This window comes from Chelmon rostratus, chromosome 21 (assembly GCF_017976325.1).
Source record: "Chelmon rostratus isolate fCheRos1 chromosome 21, fCheRos1.pri, whole genome shotgun sequence".
NCBI classification, from domain to species: domain Eukaryota; kingdom Metazoa; phylum Chordata; class Actinopteri; order Chaetodontiformes; family Chaetodontidae; genus Chelmon; species Chelmon rostratus.
Window position 1 is genome coordinate 22,958,842 of NC_055678.1, and position 13,386 is coordinate 22,972,227.

Genomic DNA, 13,386 nt, shown 5'->3' on the forward strand with positions numbered 1-13,386 from the left:
CGATTGCACGTGTGTGTCTGTCTTTGTGTGTGTGTGTTTTGTTAGGTACAAGCTTTAGTTTGTGCATGTTTCTTTGTATATTTTATACATAGAAATGTGTGTACCGTATGTGGCTGCTCATTCAGTGTGTACAGACACCAGAGGCTGTGAGCTACCAGATATCCTCTGTGTGTGTGCGTGTGTGCGTGTGTGTGTGTGCGTGCGTGCGTGCGTGTGTGTGTGTGTGCGTGCGTGTGTTTTGTCGAAGGCTTCGCACAGAGGTAGAAACAATCCGGACTGACTGGGACAACTACATCACTCAGGTCTCCAGTGAGATGGTTGTGAAGGATACAGAGATCATCTCCCTGCAGGACAGAGAAACCAAACTCAGAACTGAGCAGGAGAGGAGCAGGGAAGAACTGGATAGGTGAGAAGACAGCAGGAAAATGGGGCTAGATGGTGAGAAATGAAGAAGAAAGAGATGGAGAAAAGGAGATGGGTGAAAACACATTGATTCAAAACCAAGAAGAGTTTTTTTGTTTTTTTGTCTTGTTCTCAAGAGAATGTAGAGGTCATAGTGAAGTCATTTGAAGGTAAGACAAAGATAAGCAAAAAACAAGGGGGGGGGGGGGGCTTTTTTTTGTAGCTTTGAAGATCCAAATTATATGGCCTAGTCTGAGTTGTTCTAGTCATCTCTAAAATGTCTGTGTGTGTGTGTTGTTAGGTACAAGCAGCAACTGAGTGCTGGTTTGAAGAGAGAGAGGGCCTTAGAACAGATGCGAGTCCAGGTGGAACTGGAGATGCAGAGACGCTGTGAGGACATGAAGGCTGAACATTACCTTGCTAATGAGCAGCTAATACAAGACCTGACCCAAGCTAGAGACCAGGTCAGTCTCTTGCATCACACAACCCCCACTGCACAGTGCATATGGATTTACTGGTGTACATCAAGTAGTTTGCCTACTGTGTTTAGGTAGGGATTTGAAAGAGAATACAATTTTTCTCAGCGTTTTTGAAACTGCTGCTGCTCTGTATTGAAAAAAAAAATTATCAGACAGTTTATCAGGAAACGGCAAAACAGGCACAAATGTGACACATCCTGCCTCAGATACATGCGGTAGTAATAATAACTAGAAAATTCCCCCTGGGAAATTTTGAAAGGGACACGGGGTGCGTTCGAGCCGACAAAATTATCTACGTTTTAAAGTTTGAATGAAGTCTCTAGGAGAAACTATGGCGAAGCAGCGGACAATTGAAAAAGGCTGCAATTTGAGAAAACTGCAGATATCAGAGGCAGTCAGTCCCTGATTAATGAATTGCTCCCAGCTGTGTTTCTGTGGCTTTCTCCTTGTCTGTCTCTGTTGATCACCTCAGCTGTCTGTGTCTGCTTCTCTCCTCTGCTTCATGTCTCTGTTAACATGAATTAATGAACTGAATCAATAAACATGAATGGAGCTAATGCTAACAGAGCTAACAGAGCTAACACTAACTGAGCTAACAGCTAACGGTGCGAATATCGCTAACGGCGGTAGCGCTAACAGAGCTAACTGTGCTAGCAGAGCTAATAGAGCTAACAGCGTTAACAAGGGGGCGGGGGGATGGGGTTTTCATTATGCATTTGTCTGTGTGTGTGTGTTTATGTATCTGTCGTTGTGTGTGACTGCGTATGTGTGTGTCTTCGTCTGTTTGTGTGTGTGTGTCTGCTTGAACTACACAAGCAGCCCAACCAGCTCCTACATGGAGATGTGTATGGTATATATGTGTCTGAATGTGTGTGTGTGTGTGTGTGTTTGTGTGCGTGTGTGTGTGTGTTTGTGTGCGTGTGTAACTTCTGCCCCACCTGCTGATAATTACCTCTGCACCTCTCCCACTGTTTACCTGTTCCTGTTCAGTTTTGACGTGCTTGTTTTTAATCACTTTTTAGCTGTTGGTTAGCCCTGCTTGTGTGTGTGTTTGTGTGACTACTGTCTCAACCTTTTTGGCAAAGCGCTTGGTGAAGCTGAGTTTAACTGTTTGTTGGACGGAGATTGTTTTCAAACAATGCCCTTGTTTTGACTGAGCTCGTTAAGATAATCATTCTCAGGCTTGTTGTCCTGCAGATGTGTGTGCGTGGGTTATTGACCGGTGTGTGTGTAAATGACAGTTGCACCTGTTAAACTCTTCCCTTGAAAAGCGGCTTTTTCGCTGTCGGTTTCTTCCGAACAACTTGCGATTGTGTCAAAACCGTAGCTGCTATCAAAAAACCGATTACACTGTGAGATGCGGACAAGTCTGGGCCAGATGTACGTGTGTTTTGTGTCCAGATATTCCCCCGAGTCACTGGCTCCTGCAGCTATGAAATAGCTGTAGGAGCCAGTGACTCGGGACGTTGCCCCGTGTCCCTAATAATAATAACTTTATTTCTATAGCACTTTTCATTCAAAAGGAAATGAAGCACCAAGTGCTTTACAATCAAAGATTAAAAAACAAATCAGTGTAATGTGAGCTCTCTTTCTGGTCTCTGTCAGGATTCGAGCGGCTGAGTTTTGGAGTAATTGTAGTTGGGAAATGGTCTTTTTTGGGAGACCAGAAAAAGGAAGCATTGCAGTAATCAATCCTGCAAGTAATAAAAGCATGAATAAGTGTCTCTGCATTGGCTTGAGAGAGAAACTGGCAGATTTTGGCAATGCCTTTCTTGTGATGTCCTTTATATGAGCCTTAAAATTCAATTCTGCGTCAAATGTTACACCAAGATTTTTAACTTGTTGACATGGGCTAAAAGAGACAGCTTGTAGTTTGCTAGCCAATTTCTGTCTCTGGTCTCCTGTACCAATAACTAAAACCTGAGTTTTGCCCTGGTTGAGCTGTAGAAAGTAATGATACGTCCAAATTGTTCTTCTTCAAGAGTGGCTTAACTATGGCAGTCTTAAAAACAGTGGGGAAAACACCAGTCTGCAGTGATTGATTAATGATGGTCAGCAGATCGTCTTTTAAAACCTATGAATGTCTTTAAAAAGTGATGTTGGAATGGGGTCTAAAAGGCAGGTCGCTGAACTTAGCAGGGAGACAACTTTCTCGAACATTTCAGCATCCACCAGGACAAAGCTCTCCAATGTTTAAAAGCCAAGATTCTGAAAAAGTTAAAATTTGTAGACTGATTGTATTAGATTAGATCTAATAATCTATTTTGCTTCCGAAGTGGACTGCAAGCCATGAAAGGTTTGGTTCAAGAGGTTGGTTAAAAACAGGGTTAATAAAATGGTCAATGGTTGTAAAAAGGACTCTTGGATTTTGTGATTATTACTGATTAATTTTAAAAAATGTTCTCTTCTTGCATTTTTAACTGCCTTGTTGTAGATGGTCAGCTGTTCCTGAAAAATTTGAAAATGAAGTGTTAGTTTGTTTTTCCGCCATTTTCTTTCTGCTATTCTGCAGTTTTTCTTCAATTTTATTATGTCACTGTTTCTCTTGGGAGATTTTGAGTTTGTTTTAACCGTTTTGTAATTGACAGTTTATTATTTTTCAAACAAATACAAGCAACAAACGGGTGAACGACAAAACAAAAAACAGACAGAAACACAAAAACACAAGCCACCACACTGACACTGCTCAACAATCAATTACACATCAAGTACAAATCACTGCCATAATCACAGTCGCAGGTTGACCATCAGCTCACTGTCAGCCAGTCCATAAAGCGGCTCCATGTGGAGATATATTGATCCAGTCTATCTAGTAGAGAGTTCATCACCCTATCATAAGCAGCTAGTTGTGCCATTGCTGTAGACCATTCTTCATAGGGGGGTGGACGTTTTTTCCTCCAGTGCCTTAGTAATATCCGTTTAGCTGTTGTGAGAGCCAAAACAATCCATCTTTTCTCAAAACATGAAAAGTCTTTGTCCTGAAGCTCCGTAGTCTATCCCAAGATAGACAGTTTTGCAGAAATTTGAAACTTTTTGTGCAAGACTTCAAATCTAATCTGATGGATGTTATTCCACCAGTCTTTAAGTACTGGATATGTCCAGAGTATATGTAGTATAGAGGCACCACCTCCGCCGCATCTCCAACAAGAGTCTACTGGTATTAAGTTCCAGTTATAAAGTTGTTCTGGTGTCTGATGCCATCTATGAATGAACTTATTACCTATTTCTTTGTACATTGTATAAATGTTCTTTAAACATGATTCCCAATCCTCAGGGGATATGCACATCTCCATATCACCTGCCCAGTGCTTCTTAACCTTAAGTAAAGGGTCACACAGTTGTTCCTGTAATAAACTATTAATCTTAAGGGTAATGCCTCTGCCTGAGCTTGACTTAATCAGCAGATCTTCAGTTGGCCTGCCTATAGGGCAGGTAAGCGGGCCTCCTAACCATTTAGACAAGACACTTTGTATTTGGACATACCTCCAGCATTGATTATGAGATAATTTGTATCTATCCCGTATTTGGTTGAAACTTAAAAAATGCTTCCTATTGCTATCAAATAAATGTAAAATATAAATTATCCCTGCTTTTTGCCAAATGGTCCAGTTAACTGTTTTTCCCCAATTAGAATTTGTTTGTTATTCCATAGAGGTGCATGAGTGGATTTGGAAAAAGTCCCAACGGCCCGCTCTATGTAGTTTATGCCTCATTAATTTAGTATTGGCAATAATAGGGTTATCATTCTGTAGTGGCAGTTTTGTGCCAAATAACTCAGACCAAGGGGACAGCCCTCCACTTACTTCAGCCTCTATTTGGAACCAACTTGGTTTATCCCCTGTCTTGTTGTTGGGTAACCATGTTCTTATATACTTCATATTGAAAGCCCAGCAGTACCATCTAAGATTGGGAAGAGAAAATCCCCCTTTCTTTGCCTGTGAATATTCTCATTCATCCCGGTCATTGTAAGCTTTTGGGCATTCAATCGTTCGCAACTGGACCTTGTCAGTTTGTCTTAGAAGACGTTTCGCCTCTCATTCGAGCAGGCTTCATCAGTTCATGTGCACCAGACTAGATAGGACAGCTCTAGTCCAATGAAATGGTGTTAGGTTCAAGTATTCATCCTCTGAGTGAGGCCAACCCCCAAAACCAAGTATGGTATCACTCTATAGTGAGGCAAACGATCCCCCATTAAGGTGGGGTAGGGTGCAACCCTTGGGTGTCAACGACAGTCGACAGTCGTTTGCCTCGTTAGTGTCCCATTGTCGTCAGTGGGGGCTTCTTGAGCCATGTGTGAATGGCTTTGTTGTTTATCCTCAGAGGCTAAATTTTTGAATCTCTTTGGGAAAGATGAAAGGACAGCATTGTATGTGGGAGATGTCTCAGACCTCCCCCTCTGTTCAGAGATGGTTTTTCAACCTTGACATAGATGCCTTCTCTTACTCCTCTTTCAAACCATCTGTCTTCTCTGTCCATAATATGCACATTTTTTCCTCAAAGGAGTGTGCTTTCTCCTTGAGACGCAGGTAAACAGCTGAGTCCAGCCCTGAAGAGTTAGCCCTTCTGTGTTGTGCCATGCGTCTGCTCAGTGGCTGTTTGGTTTCCCCAATATATAAGTCTGTGCATTCCTCACTGCACTGGACTGCATACACCAGATTGTTCTTCTGAGTGTGAGGTGTCCGGTCTTTGGGGTGCACCAGTCTTTGTCTGAGAGTGTTCCCAGGTTTGAAATGTACCGGGATGTTGTGTTTGTTGAAGATTCGCCTGAGTTTCTCTGATACACCAGACACATATGCTTGGATGAGAGGTGAAACGTCTTCTAAGACGTCTTCAAACTGACGAGGTCCAGTTGCGAACGATTGAATACCCCAAAGCCCCCTTTCTTTGTGTGGGCCTGTAGTTTCTTTATTCATAAACGGTGACGTGAATTGCCCCAGAGAAAATCTAAAATAAGTGTCAAAATCTCTAAAGTAGGACTCTGGCATATTCAGAGGAAGATGAGATAGCATGTAATAAATGACAGGTGCAGTCATCATTTTAACAGAATGTATTTTCCCCCAGAGTGAGAGGTGGATTTTAGTCCACCTACTAAAATCTGATTTCATTTTCTGAAGCAATGGGATAATGTTCTCTCGGACCATATCTTTATAATCAGGAGTTATTCAAATACCTAAATATTTGATGCCTTTCAAAGCCCAGCAAAATTTCCATCGATGGAAGAGGGTAGATGGGCAATAACCTGATATTGGCATGGCCTCAGATTTGTCCCCATTGACACGATATCCAGATAACACCGTGAACTCGACTATACAGTTTAATAATGTGGGTATGGATTTGTCTGGTTGAGTTAGTAGTACTAACATGTCTTCTGCGTACAGTAAAAGTTTGTGATGGACACTGCCCACTGTGATCCCGTGTATATCTAAATTATTCCTCAGTTTCTGTGCTAAAGGCTCCAAGGCAAGCACAAACAAGCCCGGACTCAAGGGACAATCCTGTCTTGTAGATCTATACAGCTGGAATGGACTAGACATGAGACCATTTGTTAAAACACAGGCATGAGGGTATCATATAAAGTTTTGATCCATGTGATAAAATGGAGTCATATACTAACTGCTGTAGATTGATTAGTCGTCTAATATTATCAGAGCTATAACGATTCGGGATGAAACCTGATTGGTCCATGTGGATTATATTCCCGACAGGCGAATTGCTAATATTTTTGCTAAGATCTTTTGATCGCAGTTGAGTAGTGAAATGGGTCGATAGCCACTAGGGTCTAAATTATCTTTCCCCTTTTTGTGAATGAAAGATATGACTGCAGTGTGCATAGACTGTGGTAAGGTACCAGCTTTAAATGCATCAGAGTAAACTTCGAGCAATATAGGACTTATAATGTCTTCAAATGCTCTATAGAAATCGGCAGGCAGTCCATCTAGCCCGGGAGATTTATTAGGTGGCATGCTTCTGATTGCTTGAGAGAACTCCTCTATTTTGATTGGTGCTTCTATAAAGTCTCTACCTCTGTCTGTTAATTGTGGAAGGTTAAGATCAGCAAAAAAAACTATCAAGCTTTTGTTTATCTAGATCACCCTGTAATGAATAAAGAGTGTTATAAAAGGATCTAAAGCAGTCATTTATCTGTTTAGAGGAGGTAGAAATATGTCCGCCTGGCTGTCGCGTGCCAGCTATATAGCTCATTCTGTCCTGTTGCTTTAAGCAAGAGGCCAATAGGCGACCAGGTCCTTCCCCCATCACCCAGTATGTCTGTTTGGTTCGAAACAATAATTATAACGTATAATTTATTTAATTGAAATTTAGTGGCAATTATTTTGTTTAAAGTGGTCCTACCCCCCGAGCGTTTTAAGTTCAGTCTCTAATTTGTTGTATTCCACATTAGCCAAAGAAGCATATGAAATAATTCTACCCCTCCAATAAGCTTTCAAGGGATCCCACCAAATAGAAATGGTGCTGTCCTGCTTATTATTTGTTTCTTAAAAAGTGATGCTTCATTCCGTATCATCTCAAGGAATTTATTATCTTTCAGTAGGGATACGTTTAGACGCCATCTCCAGCTTTTAGGTGTCTGTGAAAATTTTGTTAGGCAGAGAAAAACTGGGGCATGATCTGAGATGATTCTATTACCTATATCCGAACTGAGAGAATAATCGACTAATGATTGAGAGATTAGAAAATAATCAATCCTTGTGTAGACGCTGTGGGGAGGAGAAAAAAATGAATTGTCTCGCCCATCTGGGTGTATTAATCTCCAAATATCCTATAGACCCAAATCAGCGGCAAGCTGTCTGATGGCAGCTGCCGATCTGCTTTCTGTATTGCGTCTAGGTAATGATCTATCGAGATCCTGATCTAGTATTTGGTTGAAATCTCCACCTAGTATTATCTGAATATCACCAAGGTCCAGGAGAAGCTGTGATAAATTGTGAAAAAATTCTGGTTTATTGAAATTGGGTGCGTAGATATTACAAAGAGCAATGGACGTATCTAATACTTGACTGCAGACTATCACATATCGACCATCTGAGTCTGTTAGTACATTTGTTTCATTAAAGTTAACTGCCTTATTTATCAAGATGGAAACTCCTCTGCTTTTGTCAGTTCCTGGGCTTGAGATGTCATGTCGCATGTTTAAATGCGTTTCTTGGACAAAGGCTTTATCAACTTTAGATGATTTCAAATATGTCAGGTTATTGAGCCCCTTAAGGTTCCAACTGGCGATTTTCAAATCAGTTGTGTTAGCCATAAGGTAGGAAAGGGTACATATATTTTATTATTTTATTATTTATTTTATGCGTTATTACTACTAAAGTAGTACACTGTAGTGGCAAACAAACATTACAGACACAAAAAGAGAAACTATGTACAAGTCCAGTCAAACTCAAAAGACTGCGACACAAAACTAACACTAGGAAACCTGGAATAGTCACCCGAACTCACAAAGTTGATCATCACAGGCCGTATGCTGTATCTCTAGTGTCGTGAACTGAAGCTCCAGCATGACTGGGATTTCTCGTTGTAAAAACTGAATCATGTCACTCCCTTATTTTAGCTCTGGTATGCCCAGAATTTTGATATTGCAGCGTCGTCCTCTATTATCCAAATCCTCGACGTGCTCCTGGAGCAGCTGTACCATCTCCTGGAGGGCACTGACCTGCTGCTTGGATCTATCAGTGGCGCCCTCTAGCACTGACACACGCTCCTCCACCTCATCCATGCGGGAGCTAAGTGAGCTAATCTTCCCTTCAGTAACCTCGACAGTGGCTTTAATGTCTTTAATTTCCTTCGTATCGTGTCCGATGATCTGTGTTGACATGCAAATCGCTCTTATTTCTGTAGCAAGGAGGCTCAGCGAAGGTTTGTCCTGAGCAGCTGCACTTGAAGTATCCAGCCTGTTGTCTGAGGATTTGCTAACAAAAGCATCCATGTTCTTGCTAGGTCTCACCATCCGTTGCAGGGATGTATCTTTGAGGGGCTTCAGTTTCCGGAGTTCTCGACCAGACATTTGTATCTTACTCTCGGGAAGAGGGAAAAATGTTCCCATTACTGAGCCACTATGATCTGTGTAAAATAATGGGATTAATTATAGATAATTTTGTCTTTTTGTGTCGGGTTTTACAGAGCAACTCAGCTACGCCACCATCTCCGTCCAGAGCCCACGTGAACCCCCTGTTTTAACCTTTTTAAGTTTTACTGGTGCCACTATGTCAAGTGCTGACATAAGTTTACTGTTAAAATTATCAACGATAAAATCACAAGTTAAAATCTCTGGAGGAATATCATGTAAAATATCAATAAAACTTGCAGCCACTTCAGATGTAAGAAAGCATTTCCTTACAGTATGTTCTGTTCCCGTTGCTTAAAACTGTTCACCTTAAAAAGACACAGAAATGATCTGATAAGCCCACATCCACAGCAGAGGAAACCTGGACTGACAGGCCATGGGTTATGACCAGGTCTAATACATGTCCTCTGTTGTGGGTGGGCTGTGTAACATGTTGAATGAAATTCATGCAGTTAATTGAGTAAGAGTAAAAAATCTAGACTAAAAGTGTCACGGATCAGGTTCAGAGGCCCAAACGCGGACAAAGACACAGCAGACCGTTGCGTCCAAATGAAAATATTTATTTACAAACACAAATGTAACACAGGGAGTGGTGGTCAAAACTACAAAACAAAGCTACCTGTGCTCACTAGCAACTAGGTGAAAAAACTACCAGAACACAAAACTAGAATGGAGAACTGAACAGGTTAACAAGGCTAATAAACTAAGGGATCCTATAAAGGCTGAACTGAAACAATCAACAAGAGATCAGAGCTTACTGACAGACAGATACGGGGAATGAGAGGGAGTACACCCAGGGCTGGGTGGCGTGGCAGTGTGGCTGTTGCTGGCTTGTAATAGAAGGTGGGTGAAGGCAGTTTCCAGGCAGGTCAACCAGAGGCAGATGAGTGTGGCAGGAGGGATCTTCAGGCGGCAGAGAGGGTCGGAACTAGGCAGAGAGAAAGCAGGGTTAACGAACAGGATTTTCAGAATGCGAGTCAAAGTTACCAACAGAGCCAGGGTGCACTGACTGGAGGTTGTTTACGGACTGGCGTCGAGTAGTGGTCTGCAGGAATCTTTATACAGGCTGGAGAATGCTTCAATGAGGTGACCACTCCCCGCCGCGGCTGGAAACAATCCTCTGATTGGGATGAGCTGCACCTGCCCTCCACCAGCGTGGCAGTCATGCTCACACTGCCAGGGAAAGAAGGGAGGGAGAGGTACTGCCACTAGATGGTGCCAGAGGTGGAGGGCATGACAAAAAGAGTCTGATTTGTTGTCCACATGTATATTAAAATCACCTAAAATAATAATCCTGTTATATTTAGCTTGTATAATTGAGAGGAGTTCAGACAATTCTGTGATAAAAGACGTGCATCGTTTGGGTGGTCTGCAGATTGTCAAACATAGTGTGGGGGGGCTGCTAAAAAGAAAAGAGTGATATTCAAAAGACACGTATTCACAAAATAAAATGATTGATGATGAAAAAGGATTGTGGTTGTCCCCCCCTCCTCTTCTACTATTTCTAATAGAATATGAAAAGTCATAACTGGGGGGTGAGGCTTCAGTGAGGGATGCAGGTCTGTCACTGCCGAGCCACGTTTCTGTTAAAACATACAGGCAGGATTCTTCTCTAAAATCAGGTCATTTATAAGAAAGGTCTTATTTGAAAGAGATCTCACATTTAAAAGTGGCATGTTCAGTGACCTCTGTGAAGTTTGGGGAGGAACAGCAGGGGGGTCATGTATGTTTATAAAATTCAAGTTTTTGAGATTAGGGCCAGAGGATATTTCTTTGTTGTGGTTTTTTAATGACAGGGATAGATGAATTGTTGGAGAAGTCTGAGGGTCCCAGTCCTGTAATGCAGCTCTCACTGTTAAAAGTGGAACTAAAAGTGGAACTAAAATAATAGTGACTTGGACCTGGGGGACATCAATCACTGATGGGCTGGTCAGCAGGCGTGGGCTTGCTGCGGGGAGAGGTGGATGCTGGATGCCGTTTGTCAAATTAGACAACAGACGGCTGCCAGATTTGTTCAGGTGCAGTCTGTCTGCCCCGAAAAATGCCTCCTCTCCCAGAAGGCATCAAAGTTATCTATGAAGCCCATTTTGTGGGATCTATAGGCAGTGGAAAGCCAGGTGTTCAGGCTGAGCAGCCTGCTGAAACTGCCAATTCCTCAGCCACAGGTAGGGGTGGGGCCAGATGTAAAAACACCTGACTGAAACAGTTTGAAAAAGTCGATAAAATCCCACTTTAGCAGTTTGGACTGCAGTTTGGAGATATCATTTGTACCTGCGTGGACGATGAGTCTATCGGCCTCCGGATAAGATCTGATGGGGTCTGTGCTATGGGGTTGTGCTGAGCGGACCTGGGGAACCGTGATGTCAGCTGGTTTAGGTGCATACCTGGGCGATGACTGCAGAGTGTTCTGGTTGGAGTCTTTTTGGAGCGGTGGGAATTCCAGCTCGTCCAGAACGTCAAACCTGTTGCTCAATTCAACAGGGCGGGGAGCGTTTAGATGCCGACTCTTTGCTCCTTTTATTCCTCTGGACTTTGATCAAGATCAAGATCAAGATTTCTGTATTGTCATTGAGCATGACATGTCAATGAAATTTGCATTGCAACCCCCATGTTAGAAACAAGATAATAAGAAATAAGAAAGATCATAAAATAAAATTAAGATACTAGAATAAAATAAACCATCATGCAGTAAAAATATTTGTAAATGCAATAAAAATATACCAGAATGAAAATATACTAAGACAATAGAAATATACTAAACAATAAAATATACCAGTGAAATGTACCAATAGCAGCTGAAATTGGACCACGGTATCTCAGCTGGAGTGGAACTATTCAGTTGCTTGGGCTTGGCTCCCTGGAGAAGCCAGCGGTCCTGCTCTGGATGTTGGGTGACTGGGATTGTGGAGTCCAGCCCCAGTTCCCCTCCAATGGCGCCCTGAGTTGCTCCGAAAGTCACTACCGTGTCTTCTTTGAGCCGGTACAAGGTGGAGATCCGTTTATGGAGTTACAGGATGGTCTGTGACATGTGGAGGCAGTGATGGCACCCAGATGGAGAAGTAAGTGGGGTGGGGTGGCTGAGGTTGCTCACGGCTCTTCAACAGCAGGTAGCGGCTAGTTTTAGCTGTAGTTTATCTGGTGTTGAAGGAGGTGGATCAGAAACTCGCTAGCTTTCCTGCTAAAAACAAGCCAGTGCTAGCGGCAGTTTCGGCCTTATTCTGTTTGTCACTCCACTTGTTTTTCAGTGTCTCTCTGGTGGTTCTCCAGTGGTGGAAGACCTTCCTTCAGAGCAGAAAACGTGAGGGTAGAAATCTGTAAGCTGGTTGGTCCACTTTAAACAAAAAAGTACAGACATATATCACCATTGCAAGGTGCACCTCTCTCCACATTGCATGTGCATTTCAGCGAGGATGGTACAAACTACATGTTAAAAAGAGATCAAATATGTATTCCACTGGATTTACTGTGGTCACTGCTGGACCTTCCGCTCCATTTTTACGTAAACATTTAAATGTAATAACTTTATGTGTCATAGTTTTTTTCAGGTGGACTTGAAGTGAAGCTGAAGTAAATATTATAGCATTAAGATCACTGCATTATCATTTCTTCTCTGATCCTGGTGATCTCAGGCAATTCCCACCTCTGAACCGCACCCACAAGCTCTCTCCTTCACTCCCAGAATGCTCCTGGATGCCCCATGTGCCACAGTGATAGCATGTCTAATAAACACAGTAATGCACAGAGAACTGGACATTCATAGTATTAAAGAAAAGTGGTGGTAAAATTCCGAATGAGGCAGCGGCAGATCCTATCATATATTATAATTTCCTGATTACTATATACCAAATTATTCAGTTTATACAAAAAACGTATTATTATAACTGCATACCACCTTATTTTGTTGTATCACACAACATTCTTGTTATTAAAACAGCACAACTTGTTAACACAAATTTCTCTCATAATAACCCGACAATAAGAAACTTCCATGTGTTGTGAAACAAAATCACAGTTATCATATCTCTTCTCATTAGTGGCACAGTCCTTCTCACATGCATAATGCAAAAGACGATTGTTCTATATGAGTACAGAAGAATGTTGCTGTGGAGGCTGCAGCCCCAGTCAAGTGTTTGTAGATGTATTATTCTGTCATGGCCCCAGGATGGAAACATTTGTAAATCTAAAGGATAACGATATATATGGTTTTCTACTTACGCATCCTAACATGTTTGTCTTCACTTCAGCTAAAAGTTAAGTTGAGCTGCTCAATGCGGCAGCCCGTTGCAAGAAGTAATGTAACAAGATTGAGATCTACAGTATGTGACCATGATGCGTAAACATGTTGGATAAAATGCCACAGTAAGTGGTAATCAGCCCATACATGTTAAACCTGTACATTTAAGATCTTTTGTCTTTTGAGTT

At 42.0% G+C, this 13,386-nt stretch overlaps 1 protein-coding gene across 1 annotated transcript in view; it reads left to right on the forward strand.

Annotated features, from left to right (window-relative positions):
- The window catches only part of ccdc57 (coiled-coil domain containing 57), a 44,842-nt gene that overhangs the window by 17,683 nt on the left and 13,773 nt on the right, over positions 1 to 13,386 (forward strand). The window contains exon 11 of the mRNA XM_041963147.1: positions 704 to 866. Within this exon, the coding sequence (XP_041819081.1) occupies positions 704 to 866 (163 nt within the window). The remainder of the gene's footprint in view (positions 1 to 703; positions 867 to 13,386) is intronic.